At 32.8% G+C, this 25228-nt stretch overlaps 4 protein-coding genes across 8 annotated transcripts in view; all 4 read left to right on the forward strand.

Moving 5' to 3' along the window:
- Window positions 1-5357: 5357 nt before the first annotated feature.
- Window positions 5358-11913, forward strand: LOC105139495 (polypyrimidine tract-binding protein homolog 3). Of its 5 annotated transcripts, none has more exons than XM_011045956.1 (15): window positions 5358-5535; window positions 6112-6180; window positions 7347-7418; window positions 7518-7594; window positions 7743-7824; window positions 8627-8750; window positions 9033-9097; window positions 9211-9260; window positions 9439-9480; window positions 9575-9626; window positions 9713-9734; window positions 9850-9863; window positions 10630-10737; window positions 10827-10970; window positions 11105-11913. In XM_011045956.1, exons 2-15 carry the CDS (start codon window positions 6124-6126, stop codon window positions 11504-11506), a joined length of 1311 nt encoding a protein of 436 aa, XP_011044258.1. In that variant the 5' UTR covers window positions 5358-5535; window positions 6112-6123; the 3' UTR covers window positions 11507-11913. The 5 variants fall into 5 exon arrangements, with proteins under 5 accessions (XP_011044258.1, XP_011044253.1, XP_011044254.1 ...); XM_011045951.1 differs by having other exon boundaries at window positions 5383-5455; XM_011045952.1 differs by having other exon boundaries at window positions 5448-5535; window positions 9713-9730; window positions 9846-9863.
- A 753-nt stretch (window positions 11914-12666) lies between these two features.
- On the forward strand, window positions 12667-14890 carry COG0212 (NagB/RpiA/CoA transferase-like superfamily protein). The gene is made up of 6 exons (XM_011045957.1): window positions 12667-13197; window positions 13310-13400; window positions 13503-13729; window positions 13937-14012; window positions 14145-14270; window positions 14413-14890. Exons 1-6 carry the CDS (start codon window positions 12772-12774, stop codon window positions 14562-14564), a joined length of 1098 nt encoding a protein of 365 aa, XP_011044259.1. The 5' UTR covers window positions 12667-12771; the 3' UTR covers window positions 14565-14890.
- Window positions 14891-16538: 1648 nt separating this feature from the next.
- Window positions 16539-22659, forward strand: LOC105139498 (ribonucleoside-diphosphate reductase large subunit-like). The gene is made up of 17 exons (XM_011045959.1): window positions 16539-17094; window positions 17375-17436; window positions 17522-17609; window positions 17765-18028; window positions 18141-18381; window positions 18671-18747; window positions 18931-19101; window positions 19201-19293; window positions 19382-19531; window positions 19646-19732; window positions 19945-20109; window positions 20192-20311; window positions 20746-20948; window positions 21028-21177; window positions 21267-21414; window positions 21706-21792; window positions 22330-22659. Exons 1-17 carry the CDS (start codon window positions 16867-16869, stop codon window positions 22426-22428), a joined length of 2433 nt encoding a protein of 810 aa, XP_011044261.1. The 5' UTR covers window positions 16539-16866; the 3' UTR covers window positions 22429-22659.
- LOC105139497 (ribonucleoside-diphosphate reductase large subunit-like) overlaps window positions 19593-25228 on the forward strand; it is a 24791-nt gene continuing 19155 nt past the window's right edge. Inside the window, exon 1 of the mRNA XM_011045958.1 lies at window positions 19593-19627. The gene's annotated coding sequence lies outside the window, so the exon portion shown is untranslated. The remainder of the gene's footprint in view (window positions 19628-25228) is intronic.

The raw sequence follows: 25228 nt of genomic DNA on the forward strand, positions 1-25228 counted from the left end.
AAAACAAATTTTAATGAAAAACAATTTCAATTGAAAAACAAACAACAAATTTTAATGAAAAACAATTTCAATTTTAAATCAAACAGTCACAGGTACCCTCGAGTTTGTTTTTGGCAAATTCTGGAAGTTCAGTTTTGTGCGTGCGTGTGCGTGTGTGTGTGTGTTTTAGTTCATGCTGTCCGTTAAAGTGAAAAGAAATATATGCTTTTTTGAAGAGAACAAGCGACAGATGAACAGTGCTTACGATGGGTGCACGAGTGTCTTAGATTTATAAATAATAATATATGATTTGTACAACAGATACAGGTATTTATAAATCTATAAGCATTTAGGATGATTTTTTACAGAATAAATAATAGTATTTTTTTTATTCTCTAATGATAACTAGGTACTTTTTTTTTCCTAAAATTATAATTACAGAAAGACACTGGATTGATGACTTCACTCTGCAGACCATGAGCACAATTTTTTTTTTCTTTATGAAATTTTCTAATTCAGTTATTAATTTTTTTAATTTTATCTTTTTATATTTTTATATTATCCTAATTAAAAATTAAGTATAGTAATTTATTTTAATTAACTTCCTATTGATTCTCATAATGTGAAAAGAATATCCCAATGTTAAATCAATTCTCAATTTGATACAATAGAATATAATTTTATTATTTTAAACAAGTTAAAAGTACATTTACCAAGATAGATATAAAAACAAAAGGGCAACCTTCTTTTCTTATTGCTTACTAGGGGTATATTTTGAAATTCAAGTCAACAATTTTTTTTTTCTCATTTTCCATTTTTCACCTATGTTTATGGGAGTTTTGACATTTTAATCTTATACTTTATTAGTTTTAACATTTTAATTTTATACTTCATTTGTTTTATAATTTAAACCTTAAATTTCATGAAAATTTAAGGAGTTCGTAAAAACACAAGGAAGGAGAGAGATATTTTAACAACCAAAAAAGTTGATATTTGCATCAATATATTTTTTTTTGACGGGAGAAGTTTTATTTGGATATTTTTAACTTCTTGTCTTGCAAAAAAAAATAGATTTGTGTTTATAGATTTTTTTTTGAAATGGGATGGTTTTTGAATTTTTGACTAATCAAATGTTTTTTGAAATTAGAATTTACTAAGGTTTATGGGATTATTTTTAGATTTTTTAAAATGAAAATATATTTTTGATGTCCAAAAAGTAAGGACTTAACTTTAAAAGCATCTAAAATGATTAGAAGACGACCTGTGGACGAACAAATAACATGTTAACTATTATTTGAAAAAATATACAAATAATATTTAGTTCACTCATTTTAAGGTAAAAAAACAAGGAGAGTCTGCAGACTTAAACTTCTTTTCAACAGGCTAGGTATGTTGACCCATCTAGACTAGTGTGTTTGTTTTTTTTTATGTTTTTTTTAAATGTAATTAAAATTTATCAAAATAAATAATTAAAAATGCACTTGAGATGTTATTTTATGAAATATTTTTTTTAAATTTTTTTAAAATAAAACTCCAGCATTTTTTTTAAGATTAAAAAATGCTCTTTTTGCACAACTATTCATTATAATTTTTTATTAAATTTTATTTAATGTCTTTCCGGGCATGTCTACTTTTCATCGTCGTATAATTATATACGAGATGTCATGCTTGTGTGTTGCCAACTATTCATTATATACGAGATGTCATGCTTGTGTCGTATAATTATATACGAGATGTCATGCTTGTGTGTTGCCATGGATTTACAAAATAAATATATTTGATAATATTATAATTGTAAACTAATATTAAATAAGTAATCAAAACTAAAGGTATGATAGAACCAATATTTCATGACATAAAAAAAGTTGTGTTGGTGATTAAAAAACTTACAAACTGAACAAAATGATTTGTAATAATTCAAATTTTTTTACGAGAAAATATGCAGTGCTTTTGTCATATTATTTAACTTTTTTGTTAATAAAAAGCAAGTTTGAAAGGAAGAAAACACACAAGGAAAAACATTATAGCAATTAATAATGTTTATGAGGAAAATTACAGTGTTTTCTCCAATAACATCAACAAGGATAATTTTAGAAAACAAATCTTAAAAAAACCATTTAGATAAATATTGTAGCAATTCACGGTGTTTTGTAAGAAAAACTATTATACTTTTCTCATATGATATAGTTTCATTGAATTATAATCTCTAACCAGCTCAATATTAAAAAAAAAATCAACAAAGATAATTTTGGAAAAAAAGTCATATGGAAAAACACTACAATAATTCATGGTGTTTTAAATAAAAAAATTACAAAGTTAAATTCTTAATAAATTCAATATTAAAAAAAATTAAAAAAGTGATAGAGACAATTTTAGATAAAAAAAAAAAAAAAGGGAAACAAAACTATATTGGAAATACAGTAGCAATTCATTGTATTTTGTGATGAAAGTCAGTGCTTCCCCACGTGATTCAGTTTTATTTGTAATGACTTATAATTGCAATTATTAACCAGCTCAATATTACAAAAAAGAACTGATAAAGATAATTTTAAAAAAATTATAAGAAAAAAAACCATGGTAAGAGACACTTTAATAATACACAGTGTTTTGGGAGGAAAGTTACAACTCTTTTCATACATGATTAAGCTTTATTGTAAAGTTAAATTTTAATCTGCTTAATATGAAAAAAAAAAATCAACAAAGATAATTTTTTAAAAAAAATATTGCAAAAAATGCAAAAGAAATTAGAAAAAAACCATATGAAAATAAATATCATGGCAATTCACAGTAATTTGCAAGGAACGTTACAGATTTTTAGATATTGTAATTGTAATTTTTAACCAACTCAATATTAAAAAAATAAAATCAAAAAACATAATTCTTTAAAAACTATAAAAAAAAACAAAAAAACCATGCAGATAAACACTGTAGCAATCAATAATGTTTTTTAAAAAATTACAAAATAAAATTCTCGGCAAGCTAAATATTAAAAAAATAAAAAAATAATTTTGAAAAATAATAAAATAAAATAGAAAAACCATATGGGAAAACACTATAGTAATCCATAATATTCTAAAGGAAATAAAGTGAAAATTTTAATCAACCCAATGTTAAAAAAGTAAAATCGACAAAGATAATTTAAAAAAATAAACAAAAAAAAGAGGAAAAGAAGGAATGCACTATAAATTGTTGTTGTAATCCACTGTATATTAGGTATGGTTAAAAAGTGAATCACCCATACCGTGTAACTTATTATTTAATTGAAAAATAAAATAGAAAAATCATATGAAAAAATATCATAGTAATTTACAATATTTTAAAAGAAAAAATTACAAAGTGAAAATTCCAACCAACTTAATATTAAAAAATAAAATCGACAAAGATAATTTAAAAAATAAATAAAAAAAGTTGAAAAAAAGGAAATTAATTCTGAAAAAAAATAAAAAATAAAAAGAAAGTTGGAAAAAAAGAAGAAAACAAAATACCGTTGCAATCTGCATGTTTATTTTTTAACTAATAACTCTTGTTGATATTTATTGCTGAAATATAATTTTTCATTTATTTCATTAATTATACACTTTAAATTTCTAATTTATAGTTAAAAATTTTCTCAGTTCTGGAAAATTCATTGATAATGCCTATAGACTTGTTTTCATGTTTTAGAAAATTGATCCAGTAGCCCCGCAACAGAACGTGAATCAACTAACTAATTGAACTTAAGGTGAATAAAAACCTAAAGAAAAAATATAAATGAAATCTTTAAAAATATTCAAGAAATATTTTTAGGACGTTCAACAATATTTATTTTGTATTTGAAGTATTTTGTTAAATGAATGTAATCTTCATTTCACAAAGTATAATTAATAAATATTTTTTTTTATTCCTGGACCTTTTTATTAAGCTGGGGTTCTGGATCATTGCCAAAGTTCTCTGGCATTGAATATCAAACATGGAATAAATAACTAATATTTGAAGAATTTATATTAGAAAAATAGCTATTTTTTGAAAATTCTCATGCTCAAGATTATTTTTTATTCTTCTAATTATATTTTACCATAATTGTATTTCAAGTCAACTGAATTACTCGAATATTAAACCTGCTAGCCCCATTATTTCTCGTCCAAAATTCTCCAAAACAAATTCAATGAACCAGATAAAATTAGATTCTATAAATTTAAATTTTTTGATGGTTTAAAATTAGGTTAAGAAAAAATACAAATACGTTAATCTTAGAAATTTATAAATAAATAAGTATATAAATAAATAAACACAATTCGATTAACCCAGTTTTTTATAATTCTTCAAATTACATATTCTCCAAAATTTAGTACTCGAGTTGGTTCGGATAATGCTTGTTTAATAGTGCTCATCCCTAAAAACAACAATAAATAAACCCAGATAGAAAAATATGAGGAGATATTTGACTACGTCCATGCGAGGAGTTTCGATCTCTCCTCTTTCGCTCCATGATATGTCCAGCCACGACTATTTCCTTATATATATATATATTAACGTAAATCTTCAGCTAGTTTATGGATATTTTGACTGATTTAAAGTTATTAATTATGTAAATCTCTAGTATTTATTAATATAATAACTATATAATTCAAACCCAAAATCATGTAAAAAACAAATTTTTTTGTCTCACACTCTTATCACTGAACCCTACTAGATGGTTATGCCCTTTGTATATATTAATATTTAGATTGATAGTTGAATTTAAAGCGTTTTTTATATTTTAAATTATTTTAATATATTTTAAAATAAATAATATTTTAAAAAATAACTATAACTAAACATCTAAACATTCTAAAAATAACAACAATTGAGAGGCAAAGTTCTGTTTGTATGATTATTAACAAACAACCTATGATAAAACTCAACTAAAGTCGGAATATATTTCAAAAAGATGGGTTTAAAAATCCCTTTTAAGGAAATAATATAATATAAGTTAGAATTTATAAATAAAAAACTTTAATATTCGACTAGAAAAAAAAATTACCTTATCGAAACATATTTTTATTTCTGCAATATCTATTTCTCCAACTCCTACGAAATTTCTCAACACTATTCGTAAAAAAAGAAATACCATGATTAATCATTTGGGTCAGATTAATCATGCCTCTCAACTCTTAACCTACATTCTTCACTCAATTCAAATTCAAATGCACCCTAAATCTGACCTTGTCGATACAGAAATTCAAAGCATCTGTAAAATCTCAAGGATTTCATGTAAAAAGAGCAAAAAGTAACTGTAAAATAAAAAATCGAACCCCCAAAAACAAAGTAAAAAATAATAAAAGATAATATGGGTCCTGATCCCATGCTTTTTTTTTTTTCCTCCCTAGAGAGGGTCCACCATTACTCGTCACTCGACAGTCCATCCAAAGTAGAGTCATTTTAAAAGTCGGAGATAGGGCAATAGTCACTCACAGCAGAGACGGACAGCGTGCCTGCGTAGGTGTCGATCTACATAGTACTTCTCCTCCTCCTCCTTGTTCATTATACGAAACGATCTTTCTCCCCTCCCCTCTCCTCACTCTCTTTTTCTCCGAGGCAAGTTCTCTATTTCTCTCTCTTCGATTCTCGATCGGACTCGATGAATGTGCAGGGGTCTGTCTGGTAACTGAGAAAATCCGATAAAGCGGGCAGCTTTGTATTTTACTGCACGATGATTTTGTTTTTAGATACGATATTTTTGCTTTACTTTTTTTAACTATTTATCAACTTCCGAACGGGCTGTTAGTTAGGGTTTCAAATTTCATGACCTTTGCTTGCAGCTGTGCTAATCCTTCAGTGACATGGGGTTTAGGTGTTTTATTGTACCTGGATGATTAGGTTCTTAAATAAATGCATTGTTTAAGGTTTGCACATGAATTGAAGTGGAAAAATAGTAAATATTTAACGAGTTTTGTGTTTCTCAAGCAAGTTGTTAGCATTTCATGATTTAGTGCTGCTTTGTGGGTAGTAAGTTTGCATTATTTTTTGTTTGTTTTGATTACACTGTGAGCATTTTCCATGTTGAAGGAAGAAGTGAATGTTTTTTCTTTCGTTTCGTGTGAGGAACTTTGAATGCAATTTTTCTTTTGAGGATGGAAAATATGGATTAACTCGTGTGTTGGTTTGTTGTAGACTGGTTTGAAAATGACCGAGCCTTCCAAAGTTATCCATGTTCGCAACGTGGGGCATGAAATTTCTGAAGTATATCTCTATCTCTCTCTCATGCGCGCGCGCACACACAAATAAAAAAATCACAAGCTGTGGTTTAAGTAGTTGAAACAATTAGTGTATTTATCCAACCATCTCTATACTTGTTGAAACGTATCATGAGGAATGATACTTTTTTGGAAGTTGATCTTTAAAGACGGATAACACTTCTTTTAATGCCTGGAGATATTAACTTTCCTTTTGGTTATACGAAATTGGATGGCATATGAGTCAAAACGTTTTTGTAAAGACATGTTGATTAGCGTTCTATGTAGCCTAGGAAGGAAAGTCTTATATTTCCTTATGCTAAATGGGATAGAGGAGAAACCCCTTGGAAAACATGAACCAAACAAATTCAATACTCTTGATGGGATGATGAGGACTTGTCCAGAAAATTGCAAACACATGAGTTACCATCCTTTCAATTTCCCCGTGTGGTAGTATTTAGTGAACTTGAAGAAGACTGAAAACTTCTTTCTGAAAAGAATCATGGGGCGTTGTATTCCTAAATGTGATAGATGCGAGGGCATGCTTTCTATCATACCACAGAAAGACAACACAGAAAATCTGCAACCTATGTAATATGTGTTGTCTCATCAATCTTTAATACCTGATGTTATTACCCTAGTGGTATATGCAGAAAAAATAATTTACATTAAAGATGGGTTAGATGAGCTAAATCCGATGACACTAATAGCCAAGGCTGAGCTTAGCTTCATTTACTATATGGGATAAAGTTGTGCTCTTAGGAAGCAATGCTAGAGCATCTCGGTTTGAGTCCGAGTGGCGGCATAACATTTTTAAATTATCTAATTATTAAAAGGATAGAATAATAATGAATTCAATTCCTGGCTGGCTTTAATAGAAAGAGTGTGATTGATTATCTTATTCAATAAAATCTTAGCCTGAATAAAACTCAGCTTACATGCTCTGGGTTTTCTTGACGGTTTTTTGTAAGTGTTAAAGTCACTGAAATCATCTAGAGTTGTCTCTTAATTAGTTAGAAGCTTTGCATGTGTTGAAACACGGTGTTAACTGGAAATAGTTTTGGAAATATTTGTCCTTTACTTTGTCTTCAAAAGCATTTCTGAATTATGGAATTGTGCTTATGCACTGGTTTACATTCATGCATCACTGATGATCTTATGTTGTTCTTCCAGAATGACTTGCTTCAGCTGTTCCAGCCATTTGGGGTTATAACGAAGCTTGTTATGCTTCGCGCTAAAAATCAGGTTACTTTAATGCTTATTGAATAGTGGTGATTATTAATACATCAGATTTTTGCAGAACCTGGAACGTGACATGGTCTGTTATGCTTGCCATGCATGCAGGCTCTCCTTCAAATGCAAGATGTTCCTTCAGCCATCAATGCTCTACAATACTACACAGATGTTCAGCCAACCATAAGGTATACAAAAGTTTGTACATGGTTCTCTCTCAGAACTTTCTGCAAGGGCATTTCCTTTTTTGTTTTGTTTTAGGTGTAAATACCGCTACCAAAATGGTCCAAACTGATAACTGTAATATGTGTTTTGAATCTCATTTTCTTCTTGCAGGGGAAGGAATGTTTATGTTCAATTCTCATCGCATCAAGAACTGACTACAATGGATCAAAATACTCAAGGGCGAGGAGAAGAGGTGGGTTCTTTGTAGTCTAAGATATCAAAAACCAAATGGTGTTGCATTATTGATAGCATTACTTTGCAATCCATATAAGCGGGGAGCTAGAAGCTTCCATGATTCCTTGTTGAACTTTAGAGCGCTACAGGGATGAAAAGGATTCTTTATTATCAATTGATGGATGACTGGAGAGTTGCATTGTTTTTTTTATTGGTTGGTGAGGGTTAACAGCGACATTAAGTTGGAGAGTGTCGTGTGGTGTTTTTAGGTAATGGTGATTATTCATAACCAGAAAGCAAGTTATTAGAGGAGAGATATCATCAGTTTCTTCAAACACAAATATGAAGCCAACACTGTAATCACTGTGGATTGTTTGTTTCTTCCTTGCTTTTTTCCTTCATGTGTCTATTATAGTTCATCCACTATGTCTGCTTAATTTGAATTAAAATGCAGAGATAACATGGTCCTAGTACTTCTACGAAGTCTATGTATTCCGTTATCAGATGATTTGATGTAACTGTATAGAGGCATAACAGGTTAATTATGTCTCTTTAATAAACTGTAACGTTCATTTTTTCCTCTTTCAGACTTTTCTATCTCAAAATTTGCCTTGGAATTTCTCATGCTTTTCTTTTTAGTGCTGTGCTTGTATGCTTCCTGCATGTTTAACCATCAACTATAAAGGATCTGTTTTGTTCTATCTTTCTTCTAACTATAATTCACATTATATCTCCTCTCGCTATCTATGCTTCTCTATTTATCCTCTTCTCTCTCATCTGTCTCTATGATGTCTGCTGTTGGGCGCTCTCTGGATGCACAGCCAAATCGAATTCTGTTAATTACCATCCATCACATGCAATATCCTATTACAGTGGACGTGCTACATCAAGTTTTTTCCCCCCATGGATTTGTGGAGAAGATGGTCACATTTCAGAAGTCAGCCGGTCAGCTTCTTCAAGTTTCACTTTCTCCTTCTTCCCCTCTTTCTCTCCATTCTCTCTTTAAAGAATTGTAGTTCCTACATTAAATAATTTTGTTATTTACTTTTGTGCATTCTAATTGTACCATAGCTTTATAGCTGAGAATCATATGTGTTTTCTTTACTTAGCTTCTCTTACTTAACTTCTTACTCCGAGTGCTTTGCGGATTTATCTTATGCTTTTTATTAAAAATGCAGAGGAGTATGATTTGAAATTGTCATGCATGAATGTTTTGCATATGTTTAGGTTTTCAAGCCCTTATTCAATATCAGTCACGCCAGAGTGCTGTTCAGGCTAGGACTTCTCTTCAGGTACTATTCAATTTGTTATTCAAGATGTTGCTTTTACCTGGAAGCTTGCTTTCAAGGTGCTGCAGTTGGCTGGATTTCTAATAAGAGTTTATGGAACTTGGCTGTTGTGGTAGGGACGCAATATCTATGATGGCTGCTGTCAGCTGGACATTCAGTTTTCAAAGTATGTAATGAACACTCTTATGATTTTTATTATCGCACTCACTCAATCCTCTTTTTCTGGTCTTTGGGAATCAAGGAAGGGCAGTGGGGGCGTTCTGATTCCTGTAACCACAGAAAGAGGATTTCTGATTTTTTTTTTATGGGGTGATAGTAATGTACTTTTCATATTTGTCATCTAGCCTGGATGAGTTGCAAGTGAACTACAACAATGACAGCTCAAGGTGATTGGTTTGTCTTATGGCTTCTTTGTTTGACTTCTATGTTTTCGATGTTTTCCTATCAATGTTGCTGAAAACTATATCTTCCTTTGTACAGGGATTTCACTAATCCTAACCTGCCTTCAGAACAGAAAGCCAGATCTTCCCAAGTATGTACTCGTCTCTTGTTGTATTTTCATGTTGGTTGGTGATAGGTGGTTTGAGTAATTAAATTCTTTTCTGTTTCTTTTTGCAGCAGCCATCATATGGCGATGTAGGTATGTATGCTCTTAAAGCTACTGGAGTCAGGTCATGTGCTGGCTTTAGAGGTTACAATGATCTGTTACTCTTAGCCTTCATTGAGCACTAAATCCTTTTTTTTATTCCATGCAGTTGGATATCCTCAGGTGGGTATTGCTGCGGTGCACCATACAGACTATTTATCATCCATGTGTAATATTCAGGATGTCTGCTGACCACAATTATTTCTCGCTTTTTTCTGTCCTTTCCTACATTTACAGTAATGGCTTGCCTAATTGATGTCCAGGTGGTTGTTTTGCTAACTTGTTTCCAGAAACTAACAGCTAGGGTTGAAACCTGAAAACTGATACCTAAAAAATGTCATAGTGATGATGCTATTGATCAGTTTCAGGAAACTTGAACTGGGACATCGAACTTACCTATTTTTCTTGCTGCATTAGTATTTTTATATTCTCCCAATCTGTAACAGGAAACACCTTACTGTGTATGTTGTTTACCATTGTGTCCTTCCACCCTTTTTTTTCCTGGAACTTTAAGAACTGATATAAAGGAAATGGCAAGGCATGAATGACAGCCTAAAGAGCTACATCTTGTAAATCTTCTTGGTTGGCTTTGCTATTTTCTAAATTTATTCTCTGCATTCGGGGAATATCAGGTATTACTGGGAAATACCTTCGCCATCTCTCCTGGTTTATATAACATGACAATTATTTGTAATAAAAAATATACCTTTTCTGTAAGAAATTTTCATAGAATAGCATTCTCAATAAGATGTTACCTTCTGTAATAGCCTGATATTCCTTAAAGACATAAATTATTTGCCTAAAATTAGATTTATTTTGCATCCATCTTACTAAAATGTTCTAGGATATGATATAATTTACTACATTTGATCTCTTTTGGAAAATTTAGATGCCCAATGCAGCTGCAATTGCTGCTGCCTTTGGTGGAGGTTTGCCTCCTGGAATTAGTGGGACAAATGATAGGTGCACAATTCTTGTCTCCAATTTAAATCCTGATGTAAGTTTATTCTGATGTCTTTCTTCTTTTTGAATATAGTTTTTAATAGACTCCTGATATTCATGCAAGAAAAATGTTTCTGTACCCAGAGAATAGATGAAGATAAGCTTTTCAACCTGTTTTCTCTCTATGGAAACATAGTGCGAATTAAGCTTCTTCGCAACAAGCCTGATCATGCACTTGTTCAGATGGGGGATGGTTTCCAAGCTGAATTGGCAGTACATTTTTTGAAGGTTCGGTCTATGAAGATTTCTCAGAATTCATTGCTTCGTTATTATTGTTTGTTGGATATAAATTCCTGTCCTTGAATGCTCCATATCACCTTGTCTCAACGGGCAGTATTCATGTTCTTTCATATGTGGAACAGGGTGCCATGCTTTTTGGAAAGCGATTGGAGGTCAACTTTTCAAAGCATCCAAACATAACTCAAGGTTCTGATACGCACGAGTACATGCACTCTAATCTGAATCGCTTCAACCGTAATGCTGCGAAGAACTATCGATACTGCTGCTCACCAACAAAGATGATTCATCTTTCCACTTTACCTCAGGTCATCACTGAGGATGAGATTGTGAGTCTTGTAGAGGAACATGGCACCGTCGTGAACACCAAGCTCTTTGAGATGAATGGGAAGAAGCAGGCGCTTGTCCTGTTTGAAACCGAGGAGGAAGCCACAGAAGCCCTCGTGTGCAAGCATGCTACTTCACTTGCTGGGTCAATTGTCCGAATCTCATTCTCCCAGCTACAGTCCATTAGAGAAAACCAATAAAAGAATAGCAGTGTTGAAGATTTGCTATGGTAATAATAATTCCTGAGGATTCATGCTTCACAAGGATATTCACATGTTAGTGACAGCTCCTACTCTCCTCTCTTGTAACGGTTCATTGCTTTTTTACTGGTGGATGATGCTCCTTCATTTTTATTTACTGTCTTCCTCACTCACTTCTGATGTTTGTACGAATTATTTCTTAGGAATGTTTATTTAATTTCAGAGGATTAGATTTCTTGTTTTCAGATATGGTCAGTTTTGAAGAGTAGGGAGAGAGAGGTTTCCCCTCCCTCTTGGAGAGGGATTGCTTTGTATCATTGCTGTAAATTCTTTTATTTCAGGCTAATTGGGCCGTTACTGTTGTATTCCTAGCCCCCCTCCTAAATTTATTCTTCCCTATTTCCTAATGTTCTTCTTTGGATTTCTTCCATCTACTCTCTCCTCTTCGTTCTTCCCCTCCTTCCATCTCCTGCTTCTGCTCTTCACTGTTCTTCTTAGGTCGCCTCCTCTTCTTCTTCATCCTCTGCCTCCCTCCCCTTCTCTCTGTCTCACTGTCTGTGCACGCGCTATGTGAACAATTTTCATAATAGCCTCGGCAATAACGCTTTTTCATGATATTCTCTCCCGACCCCCTAACATCATCATCAGAAGTTTTCAAGATGGAGAGGCTGATTGGAATTGTGCTCTAAACAGCAAGATCAAAAGAATAGTAAAAAAGATTAAAAAAAGAAAATTAAATAATAAATTACATTAACGTAGGTCAGCTTATATTTCTATTCATCATTCAGTTTGATTGTATCCATGTGAGATGATGCTAAATTATGTTTTTAAAAAAATTGAAATATATTTTAAAATTGTTTTTGATGGGCTGACAATAATATAAATATAACAATAATTGCTAAAACGGTTTTGAAGTTAATCTTGATCGTGTTAGCTTATACTTTATACTTGTATTTTGGCTAATCATATAAAAAATAAATTTGATTAGTTATTTTGTTTTTTGAACGTTCTATTTATGATTATTTTTAAATTTTTTAAATATTAATTCTATAGAAGTTAAAACAATATATTCATACAGCAATTTTTAACTAAATAAATGTTTTTTAACACTACACTTCAAATATATATTTTTTTAAATTACCTTTCCTTTTTTACACTGTAATCTAAAAAACAACCACTGAATGATGGCCAATCACCTTTTTCCTCTAAAATCCACGCGCAAAGCACATATCTCACTTCATATCCCGGATTTCTAGTTCCTACTCATGGATTCAACTCTGACCCGAATAGCAGCTCCATTTCCGCTCACACACACACTCCTCTATAACTACCCCCATTCTTCTCCATCTTTAATTTGTTTCTTCTCGAGGAGAACTCATAGCAAGAGATTGTTCAATTCAAATTGCAAGCTGGAAAGTTCTAAGCGAAATGCCCACGACGATAACGCTGTTTTGGATGAAAAAGCTTACGAGGCCGAGAGGTTAAGACTTGATGCACAGGCAAGAGACTCAATGGCCGAGACTTCTAAAAGAGAGATGGAGACGAGTTCAGAGGATGACCCCAAAGCTAGGAAATGGGTCATCCGAAACAGAATTTGGGATTTGATGGAGGCCAGAAATATTGCTCAGAACCCCAGACCTGTTCACCACCGGATCCCCAATTTCGTTGGCGCCTCAGCTGCTGCTAAAATGGTAAAAGAGCCAACCCTGTTTTTTGTTTTTTTTACTTCTCTCCTTTTGAACTTGTGCTTTGTTTACGGGTACTGAATGTAAGAGGTTTTTTACTGGCGTGGGGTCATGGCAGTTGAGTGGGTTGGAGGTGTTTCTCGACGCGAGTTGTGTGAAGGTAAACCCGGATTCACCACAAAAACAAGTCAGATTTCTCACTCTTTCTGGTTAGTCTTCCATCATATTGAAGCCTTAAACCATACTCTTGTAAGTATGACTTGCAGCAAACTTATGAGTAAGCTCTCAGTGCCTCCTCGTGGTGTTCGCAGGTGGAAAGAAACTGTTAACTCCTCAACCCCGTTTGAGAACTGGGTTTTTCTCCATACTTGAATCTCACATGTTAAGCCCTAGTACCATAAATGAGGCATGCACCTCTGTAGGTGTTGCCAAGCATGGAAGGCCTATTGGATTGGATGAGAAGATCAAGGTTGATCTAATTGTCATTGGTTCTGTCGCTGTTGACCCAAAAACAGGGGCTCGACTTGGCAAGGGAGAGGTAATAATACAATCTATCTTGTATTATAAACTTAACATAATCTTTGCCAGTCAATTCATTGAAAATATTTGAGAGTTAATGGATGGATATGGTCCTTAACTACAATTTCAAACCTTCATTCTGAAAATGGAGATGGTTTTTGTTACTATGTGAAGTGCAAAGTTGAAGATTCTGTAAGGCTAATGTCAGAGAGATTTCGGTGTGCAGGGATTTGCAGAACTTGAATATGGGATGCTGCGGTATATGGGAGCTATTGATGACTCAACACCAGTTGTGACCTCCGGTAGTTGGAATGCTTACTGTGGATCTCATTTCCTACGCTCCCTTTATTCATACTGTTGCCATGCTTATTGTTACTGAACTATTGTTCTCTTTTAACTGTTTCAATGATTTCTTACTCTGAAAACTCTTGCAGTGCATGACTGCCAATTGGTAGAAGATATTCCGGTTGAGAAATTGCTGATCCATGATGTTCCCGTTGACATCATATGCACTCCCGACCAAGTCATCTTCACCAACACTAATATTCCCAAACCTCAAGGTTTGTGAACCACTGCAGCCCGTAGTTTCAAGTCTGAAGTGTACTGCATTTTTTTTAGAGTTTGTTTCATAAAGCAACCTTGTAATGGGTTCAGGTAGTTTTGGTCTCCTGTTCTTAGAGAACGAACTCTTTTAACCTGCAGGGATCTACTGGGACAAATTGTCTCCTGAGAAGCTTGCCCAAATTCGGATACTCAGAGAGCTCAAGAGCAGAATTGAAAGGGAGACCGGGCAGAAACTTCCTTGTGGTCCATCTGAGAAACTACCCCCTACAGCTCAGAGAAGACGAAAATGAGTTCAAATGTACATCCTCTAATGCAAAAACCGATGGCGAAGCGACAAAAAAAAAAAAAAGAGGTTTATTGCTGTCCTGTCTTTGAAATCAAAAGTAGATAAAAGTATAGATCATTACTGTGTCGCTGTTCCTGTATCATTATCATCCTCTTTGACCTTAAACAATTATTTATACGAGGTTCATGATGTGAACGAGTTCTCATGAACAAGAAATAGCTGTGGGGAAATCACTTCCAAAAGGCATCACTGTTTGTTGAAGGTTTCCATGGTACAATACCCTAGATTTTCCAAGCTAAAATTGGAAGTGTAAAATCAACGCTTCGACCTTATGGTGAACAATTTTTTTCATCCTTTTATATTGCTTTAACTAGGAATTAAGCTTGATGGTTGCTAAAGAGAAATTCTTTGGTGGAAATCTACGAGTTATTGTTTTTAATGCCGAATATATTCGATAAAAAATGTTATGAAATATTCATTTTTTATTTTGTAGTCAGGCATTTTTGCTTTTATAATTTACCTGAACATATTTAAATTTAAAATCTATTTTTTGGTGAACCTCTGTAAGCAATGCCCGATTCTTTTAATAATCGATTGGACAATGATCTTCGATAATCTTAACAAATGGCAAGCTTGCTGAATCACTTGTCAGCAGCTTTCATATCAATCAATGGCCGTTGAATGACTACTGGTTACCAAGTAGCAATGGGTGGAAATGGATCCTGCATGTTCTGTCTGGTTTTAAAATCTTTGTATGAATTATGTTGTTTTTTCTTCTATGATCGCGGATTCATCTAATGAATTTAGACTCTCACCACCTCTTGGGGTCAAATAAAGTGTGTAGATCGATATATTTCCGGATCTAGGTCAAGCGGGGTTTTGAGTTTTTCACATTGTTTTTTCTGTAATTAGAAAGCCATCTTAAAGGTAAAGGTAGTTTTGTATTAGCTAAGTCAAAAAAAATAAAAAGGAAATGCACATGGAAGGAGTTCATGCTTTTTAAGCAGCATATGGGATGTTTTTAACGTTTAAAAACACCCTTTCACTATATTATTATTTATGATTTCCCAATGTGATATGTGTTCAATTGTGGTTCGGTTTGTTGTTGGTGTTTTTTTCTTAAAATATTATAATTTAATCTTCTTAATTATTGATATTTTAATTTTAGTTTTTATTTTTTATTTTTGGTCTTGGTTTTTTTTATAAAAATTTTATTATTTTTCAATTTCATATTTGAATCCTAATTTATTAAATATTTTGAATTTTTAATATTTTATCTTAGATATTTTATAAAAGTTTGATTGGTTTTCAACTTTATATTTCAATTCAAATTAATGATTTTATATTTTTTAATTTGATCATCATAGTTTTAATTTTTTTGCTTTTTGATTCTTTTGTAAAAGTTAATATTCTTTTCACCCTTTAATTACAATATTGTTTTTATTTTTTATGTCAATTTCGAGCCTTATTCTTTTAATTTTTTTTGTTCTTTTACTAAATTCATTTTTTTTTATTTTCACCCTTAAATTAAATATAAATTTTATTTTATATGTTGATTTTGATCCTCATTTTTTTAATTATTATTTTTTAATTTATTTTATATAATTAATTTTTTTTTTAGTTTTTTTATCAGGTTATTGTAATTATATAACATATATCGCGGTTTTAACAAGTATTTCAAGTTGATTCAGTTTCAATTAATATTTTTACAAGTTTGTCATAATAATTTTTTTATATTTTTTAATCTAATTTTATAACTTAAATATGATTTCTTATACACAAAAAATAATTTAGTCTTGCAACGAATCACCAACATTAAGGTTAGTTTACTTGCTGCAACAAAGTTTAGCCCCCTTATTTACTCAAAAGTATGTTATCTGCACTGAAAATCAAAAAGATTAATTAAGATTTTACTATTTTTTTCACAGTGAAATTTAAAAGCTTGATTCACAAAAATTAATGAGATTTCATAGGCTCGGAAAGGCAAAATTAAACCCAATACCCTATTAGTATAAATGCCTGAAGATAATTCTAGCGGGAAACTTGAATTATTCCCTCAAACCGCAGACATAAACAAAAATATATATATACAAAAGAAAAGATAAAAAACCTCATAAAACTTTCAAATTCAAATCCTTCAAAATTCCCACTAGCTTCTCTCGTACTCTCCTTCCTCTCCACACCATCTCTATCTATAAATAAGCACTCATCCCCGTTCACACTAACTATCCACATTACATGTTCGATAAAATTCCTCACTCATTCACTTCCTTTCAGATTATCCAATTCAAATATATCTATCAACCATGTACGTGATCAAGCGAGATGGGCGCCAAGAACCGGTCCGTTTTGATAAGATAACTGCTCGATTAAAGAAATTGAGTTATGGGTTAAGTAACGATCACTGTGATCCAGTGCTTGTGGCACAGAAAGTCTGTGCAGGGGTCTATAGAGGTGTCACTGCAACCCAGCTTGATGAGTTAGCTGCTGAGACCGCCGCTTCTATGACTGCTAATCACCCTGATTATGCTTTGGTCAGTGATTTTGTAATCTTTTGCAATCTGGTGTTTTGTTAATTTTGATTTTTGTGGTTTATCGTGTGTGCGTGTCAAATTTGTTGTCAAGCTCGTGTTTTAGTGCAACTGTGTTTTTTAGTGGTTGTTTGGGCTGCTTGAGGTGATTTTCGTTTGGGTTTTGATCGATCGGGGATAATTGTTTACGTGGTGATTTCTGTTGCTTGAAGTCAGTTTGATTAGTTGATTACTGATAGGTTTGTGTTGAACTTGATTGTTTTTGTTTGATAATGTGGTGCAGTTGGCTGCAAGAATTTCTGTCTCGAGGCTGCATAAGAATACAAAAAAATCCTTCTCAGAGACGTGAGTATTTGGTTTCATGGGGTTTTGTTTTGATTTAATTGTATTTTGTATTTACATGAAACTGATTTAAAGGCTGGTAATGCAGGATCAAATTAATGTATAATAACTTAAATAAGGGGTCTGGGCAGAAGGCTCCTCTCATCGCAGATGATGTCTATGAAATAATCATGAAGGTAAACTCATCTTAATTTTTGTTTTATTGTTTTCAAGCTGCAGGTAACAGAGGCGTGGACAACATGCGAAACTAACCATTTTTTCTATTAATCCGTGACCGAGGAATTGTATAAATTATGTACATATAATAATCAAATGCCTTTACTGGTATCAGAATGCTGAACGGCTGGACAGTGAGATCCTCTATGACAGGGATTTTGAATATGATTATTTTGGCTTCAAAACTCTTGAGAGGTCCTACCTTTTGAAGGTTGATGGAAAGATTGTAGAAAGACCACAGCACCTACTGATGAGAGTTTCTGTTGGTATCCACAAAGATGACATTGAATCTGCCACCAAAACTTATCACTTAATGTCTCAAAGTTGGTTCACTCATGCTACCCCTACCCTTTTCAATGCAGGGACTGCCCAGCCTCAAGTATGTTTGTTGTATCAATGTTCTCCATCATCTGAATAACAATGCTAATCTACATGAATTGCTCATGTGATTTTGTTATTTATTTGGCTTGGGTGATCGGTTGATATGGCAGTTGAGCAGTTGCTTTCTCCTGTGCATGAAAGATGACAGCATTGGAGGCATATATGATACTCTGAAGGAGTGTGCTGTTATTAGCAAATTAGCTGGAGGAATTGGTATTGCTGTTCATAATATCCACGCCACAGGCAGTTACATTCAGGGGACAAATGGTACTTCCAACGGTATAGTTCCCATGCTTCGAGTGTTCAACAACACTGCTCGCTATGTTGATCAAGGAGGAGGGAAGAGGAAAGGTATAAGCTCAATCGTGTTGCTTATATTTTTTAATGCGTTTGAGTGCAAGTTTTAAGCTCAGTCGTGTTGCTTATATTTTTTAATGCGTTTGAGTGCAAGTTTTAAGCTCAGTCGTGTTGCTTATATTTTTTAATGCGTTTGAGTGCAAGTTTTTTATGGATAAAGCAAAGACAGCAGATCAGAGTGATTTTGCATGAATGTAGTTAAATTTTGTCTATGCTATGTGATTTATTGGGTCGTCTTTTTTATTTTATTTTTTTTAATGTCCAATCTTTTTATATCGATTAGGTGCTTTCGCTATATATCTGGAGCCATGGCACGCCGATATCTTTGAGTTTCTAGATCTCAGAAAAAACCATGGAAAGGTATGTTCATTACTTAATGGCCTTACATAACATTGACATTAATCTAAGTAGGGGTATATATTGGTTAGTTCCAAATGAAAAAGATCCCCCTTTTTTTTTTCTTTTTGATTCAGATCCTTGAATTTTCCTTTCTTATTTTTCATGACTCTATCTTGTGCCTTTTCTTCTCGATGCCTTCTGCAGGAAGAACATCGAGCTCGAGACTTATTCCTTGCTCTTTGGATTCCTGATCTCTTCATGGAAAGAGTTCGAGGTGATGACAAATGGTCTTTGTTTTGCCCTAGTGAGGCTCCAGGTTTGGCTAATTGTTGGGGACAAGAATTTGAAAAACTGTATACCCAGTATGAAAGAGAGGTAGAAAACTTGTTGCTTCTGTGATGGTTGTTTGTATCAAAATGTTGAAGTATTTGTCTGCGCTGGAACTGACAATTACTTGTGTGTTTATGAATATAGGATAGGGCAAAGAAAATTATTTCAGCTAGGAAACTCTGGTTTGAGATTCTAAATTCCCAAATTGAAACAGGAACGCCTTACATGCTCTTCAAGGTATTACATGTAATTTACCATGGCTATAGGCATTTCAATGTTCCTCATTGTTTTTAGTGTATTGTAAATGGACCTTTTGTTTGTTCAGGATTCTTGCAACAGGAAAAGCAACCAGCAGAATCTGGGCACTATCAAGTCTTCAAACCTCTGTACTGAAGTTATTGAGTTCTCAAGTCCAACAGAGACAGCAGTTTGCAATCTGGCATCAGTTGCCCTTCCACGATTTGTCATGGAAAGGGTGGGACACTGAAAATGAATGTTGCATTGATAGTTTTGTCTACCAGATCTTTTTTTTTCCATACCATATTAATAATTTAATATGATGCGCAACAATCTTTACTTCTTTCTGTAGGGGGTACCTGCGGAATCAGAGTCTTCCAAGATGGTTGGAAGTAGAGAATCAAAGAACAGATACTTTGATTTTGAAAAACTAGCAGAGGTTTGTTTAGTTAGAATGTAGATCTCTAAATTTAACTTGTTGCACATAGTGACAAGCATGCTGATGTACATTTGTTTCTAGAAACTCACTTACACTAGATATATTTAAGATAGCACAGTATAATTAGCACAGTATCTTTTTATCTTTTAAGAAATCCGAATTATTCTATCCGGGAGACTTTGGTTTCTTATAAACTTTTGTTGCTGTCTTAGGTTACAGCGACGATCACTGCAAATCTTAATAAAATCATAGATGTTAATTACTATCCCGTTGAAACTGCAAGGAGGTCAAATTTAAGACACAGACCAATTGGTATTGGTGTTCAAGGTCTTGCTGATACCTTCATTTTACTTGGCATGCCATTTGATTCACCAGAGGTATTAATTTGCTTCTCTTAAATATGATATGGTTTCATTTGCATTGTTCATCCAGACTGATTTTTTCACTTGTTTGTAACAGGCAAAGAGGCTAAACAAAGACATATTTGAAACCATATACTACCATGCTCTGAGATCTTCTTCTGAGCTGGCTGCTAAAGATGGCCCTTATGAAACATATTGTGGAAGCCCTGTAAGCAAGGTAAGGGTCTCTGACTTTATCAGTTTCGGTGAATGTATTCCAGAGACGTTTAAGATGGCGTGCCTTGGTGTCTGATTTTCAACTAGATGACCTCTGCTATCTTGTTTCTTTGGTTCATGCCTTGGCTTTATAGGATGGTGCAAATGTTAGATTTAATGTTCAGAAGAATTTGAGAGATGTTTCAAAAGGGATAACACGGTGAGCTTGGTCTAGGAAGTAGTCTCATTCTTATATTGTTAATGCATGAGAAATACATAGAGAAGGGTGATCTTTTTGCTCCTTTTTCTTCCTCAAAATGACTCATCATGCAAAGAAATCACCCAAGATATGGCATTTTGCCTATGTCATATTCTTTTGGATGCCTTGTTACATGCCCTCGAGAAGACATGAAATATAAGATTGCTAGAACTTGAGCAAAATTTCTTTTCTTTCAGGGGATTTTGCAGATGGACATGTGGGGTGTGACACCATCAGATAGGTGGGATTGGGATGTTCTTAGGGAAATGATCTCCAAAAGTGGTGTAAGAAATTCCCTTCTCATAGCACCTATGCCCACTGCTTCAACAAGTCAGATACTTGGCAACAATGAATGTTTTGAGCCTTATACATCCAATATCTATAGCCGCAGAGTTTTAAGGTTTGTTTTGCTTTACCAGGCTGATTTCTGTGAAGTGTGGTTCTTCTTCCCTCTGCCATCTAACCACTTTCATTTTCAGCGGTGAATTTGTTGTGATGAACAAACACCTTCTTCATGATTTAACGGAGATGGGTCTCTGGTCACCTGTTCTTAAAAACAAGATAATAAATGAAAATGGCTCGGTTTCAAAAATCCCTGAGATTCCCGATCAGCTAAAAGCTATCTATAAGTACGGTTATCTTCATCTTGTCTATATTCTATATTTAGTAGCATATTTGTATCTTTTCATGCCAAGGCAGAATTACTGTGTGATACCAGGACGGTGTGGGAAATCAAGCAAAAGACATTGGTTGACATGGCTGCTGATCGTGGATGCTACATAGACCAAAGTCAGAGTCTGAATATTCACATGGAGCAACCTGATCTTGGGAAACTAACTTCCCTGCATTTCCATGCTTGGTCAAAGGTATGATGCTTATATTTATTCATTTGCAGTATAAATACACTGCATGCTCATTACAGTGCACCACTCCTGATCAATTTTGCACTTCATGTTGCTACCAAGGCTGCGTAACCTGTCACTGGGAAAAGAAAACAGTATAGCACGTAGCCTACTCCATGGCTTTGTTGACAGGACATGATTAGAGCTCATGTGGCTAGTTTAACATATTTTTCTCTATGCTATGATTGTTCAAAGTGCGTTTTGGGTGTATCCATTGATATGTTTATTATCGGTTTCGTCATGTTTTCTGTACAGGGCCTGAAAACAGGTATGTACTACCTGAGAACACGTGCTGCTGCAGATGCTATCAAATTCACTGTTAACACAACTGTTCTCAACAATGTATGTGAATTTCTCTTCCTTATATCATTAGATCATGTTCAAATGTTCCATAAATCTTTTTCATTTATAGCTCTTAGTGTTGAAGGTACAAAATCCATTTTGAGAATGGAGACCAAGAGAGTGTTTGGGGAACACAGTGCATCCTTCAAAATTTGAATTTTCTTTTTGTTTAAAATGAATTTTCTTTTTATATTTTCATATTGTTTTGATGTATAGATGTAAAAAATAAATTTTAAAAAATAATTTTATTTTATTTTGATGTATTTTTAAATAAAAAATATTTTGAACCGCTATCATTATTATAATTCTAAAAATACCCTAAAGCAAATATGGAAAGAAGTAGAAATTCAAACATGGTTTCACTACTAACCATTTATTTTTTAAGCGCGCATCTATATATATATATATATATGTATATATTCAATCTTTCCATTTTAGACTATGATTTGCAGTTTTACCTAAATAGATTGGATTTTCCGTAAAAGCAAATATTTTTACGTGATTGTTGACAGAATTTGTTGTTTTGTGATGGAACAGGAAAATGCTAACAAGGCAGAGGATGATGCTAGTTCTGACATGAAGCAGGCAGCATGCTCATTGCAGAACCGGGAAGAGTGCATGGCTTGTGGAAGTTAACCTCCGTGTTCCCTCTCATTTGAACAATAGAGTTCTTCAACGACAAGCAAGAGCAACGAAGCTCATTTCTTTGCATCGCTAACCTGCAAGTTGGAATGAATAGCTATGTAACAGTCTACAAGTGATGTGCAGAGTGTAGATCAAACCCATCATGAAACTGACTCTTTGATTGGATGTGTAATGTTATGGCCCCAGCTTTTTACTGGCCCTTGCAATCAAATTCTTATCAGACCCGAGTCTTCTGTTAGGGCTCAGAACTGGATACAGCTATGTGTAAAAAGGCGTGTTCTTGTTTGATCGCATTTCAGTAAAGCAGGCCTCGCTCTCTCATGCACCATGATGATGATGATGACTGGCCATTGATGGGCCTTGGATTATTTCTAGATAACTGGGCCGCTTAAGCGAACTAGTAGATAGTGCTTTTTTAAGTAGGTCGGCTGCTGGGCTTTCTGGAAGAGGGCCGGGCACCTAGCCTTACTCTTCCCATATTTTTTTTTGTTAATTTTTTATTTTTTGCAAAAACTTCCATCAACAATTCTCTGGGTGATTTTAACCGGATACTGGTTGTGGCTCAGCGCTGGATGCCCCTGTATATTTTTATGTTTTAAAAATATTTTTTAAAAAATATAATTTTTTTATTTTCTTTAAATTAATATTTTTTTGGTGTTTTCAAATAATTTTGATATGTTGATGTGAAAAATAATTTTTAAAAAATAAAAATTTTTATTTTGTTGTATTTCCAAGAAAAATCATCATTTCTACAAAATTAAAAGAAGAGGCACCAAATTGAACTTTTTCTACAAAATTCTAAGTTGCCACTTATTTTACTCACCATTTCTGATTTGATCCTATTTTTTAATCTCACAACTCCTTAACAAATAAAAAACAAGTGGACTTCAATTTTGCCTTAAAATAACTAAATCAAGTGAGAAAAATATCTAAGGATCAAAATAAAAAGTTCAAAAATATAAACTATTCCAATTCACACTAAAAGCAAAGACAATGAACAATAAAACATTATTGCAATATAATCACCTCAAGAGTTATTTCTTTTTTAATAATTTATGCATACAAATACTCTAGCTTTTTTTTTCAATAAATACGAATCATATTTAGATATTCTAGCTTCTATTTGGTTTTATGTGATATTATGGTCTAATTATGTTTTTTAATAGTTATTATTTTATCTTTATAATAATTTTTTCAGGTATTTTTATATCATTTTAATATATTAATATTAAAAATAAATTCAAAAAATTTAAAAATAATATTATTTTAGTATATTTTTAAGATAATGCTTTGTAGATTCACAAGGAACAGAATGTGAGCGTGGAAAGAATGGTGTGTTTGTTATCATGATTTTGTTTTGGCTTGGAATGATGGTTATAAAAAAATTAGTAGAACTTGAGGTAGATTCAGCTGATATGTAGCTTGTGGTAATGAAGGGAAAAGGGCGAGGTTGTGCTGGCTCATCCTATTTTTTCATAGAAATTCCTGAATTGTTAAAATAATACTTTTCCAAAAAAGATTAATTGAAAAAATAGCACAAACTAAAATAATTTTTCTTTTTAGAAATAACACAAACTAATTTTATTATATTTTTTGAAAATTAAATAACATTCTAGGAATCTTTTCATTTTATTTTCCAATTCAAACAGTTTGATAACAGAAATATCAAGCCAAAAGAATACCATACCCCCTTCTTTTTTCTTTTTATATGACAACAATTAAATTACATTGCTAGATTTTTCTAGAAGAAAACATCAACTGATACTTTTAGTTTTTTGGCTCTGGTTTTTTGGCCCACGGAACAAAAAACAAAACAATTATTTTTAAAATATTTTTTAGTTAAAAATATATTAAAATAATATTTTTTATTTTTTTAAAATTTATTTTTAATATTAGCATATTAAAATAATTTAAAAACATCAAAATAATTAATTTAAAATAAAAAATAAAATATTTTTAAATTTGACACAAACACATTACTATCATTATTGTTATGTGATTAGAAAAATTTACACCATTGAAATATACATTCTCTACTTTCAAGGGTTTATTTAAAAATATAATTATTTTTTATTTTAAAATATATCAAAATAATATTTTATTTTTAAATTTATTTTTGTTAATACTGAGGCATGTAAGAGGTCTCTTTCCAGGTTAAGACTCGGATACATTTGTCACAAGAGACATGCAACTCCTGGAGGTCCTGAATAGCACCCAAGTCCCATTAGAAACAGATGACAAAGGGTAGTGTTGGGCTTGGACTGCACAAAGTCTTGAGGTGCGTATTCTCTTAACACGGAATTAGTCCATTGAAGGTATTACCATAATATTCCAGTCATCCAAATATGACTTATGCAATGATAGTAATTGTCCAGTAAATGGATAATATTAATTTCCAAGATCTCCCAAGATTAAGACTATTACACAAACTTGTGAATCTAAAGATCTATGATCTTACTCCTGAAATCCTTTCTGATGAGGAAGAATATTTTCAACAACCTCAAAACATTGACCTATCCTTTAGATTAAGAATGCTTACTAGTATTAAACGTAAACTGTTTAAGTTTATACAAGAACAAGAAGACTCTCTAGAGCCTCCACAAGATCTAGTAACAAACTCAGAAGATATCGTAAGTGATTCTGGTATAGCAACATCACAGTAAAAGATGAGTTTAAAAATCTGGTATTAGAGCCTACTAACAATTGCAGGACCATGAGTTCGCCAGAAGACAACCAGATGTATGAAGAAAACATCTTTGAAGAACATGGCATGTTTGTTTAAGACTTAATC

This window comes from Populus euphratica, unplaced genomic scaffold, assembly GCF_000495115.2.
Source record: "Populus euphratica unplaced genomic scaffold, PopEup_1.0 scaffold202.1, whole genome shotgun sequence".
NCBI classification, from domain to species: domain Eukaryota; kingdom Viridiplantae; phylum Streptophyta; class Magnoliopsida; order Malpighiales; family Salicaceae; genus Populus; species Populus euphratica.

Bases quoted from the DNA above. Each gene is read 5' to 3' on its own strand.
- LOC105139495 (XM_011045956.1), top strand. From the start codon at position 6,124: ATGACCGAGCCTTCCAAAGTTATCCATGTTCGCAACGTGGGGCATGAA. The intron at 7,595-7,742 runs GTATACAAAAGT...TTCTTCTTGCAG, and splicing joins GATGTTCAGCCAACCATAAG to GGGAAGGAATGTTTATGTTC. The intron at 8,751-9,032 runs GTCAGCTTCTTC...GCATATGTTTAG, and splicing joins CACATTTCAGAAGTCAGCCG to GTTTTCAAGCCCTTATTCAA.
- COG0212 (XM_011045957.1), top strand. From the start codon at position 12,772: ATGGATTCAACTCTGACCCGAATAGCAGCTCCATTTCCGCTCACACAC. The intron at 13,198-13,309 runs GTAAAAGAGCCA...GGGTCATGGCAG, and splicing joins CCTCAGCTGCTGCTAAAATG to TTGAGTGGGTTGGAGGTGTT. The intron at 14,271-14,412 runs GTTTGTGAACCA...TTTAACCTGCAG, and splicing joins TAATATTCCCAAACCTCAAG to GGATCTACTGGGACAAATTG.
- LOC105139498 (XM_011045959.1), top strand. From the start codon at position 16,867: ATGTACGTGATCAAGCGAGATGGGCGCCAAGAACCGGTCCGTTTTGAT. The intron at 19,733-19,944 runs GTTTGTTTAGTT...TTGCTGTCTTAG, and splicing joins ATTTTGAAAAACTAGCAGAG to GTTACAGCGACGATCACTGC. The intron at 20,110-20,191 runs GTATTAATTTGC...TGTTTGTAACAG, and splicing joins TGCCATTTGATTCACCAGAG to GCAAAGAGGCTAAACAAAGA.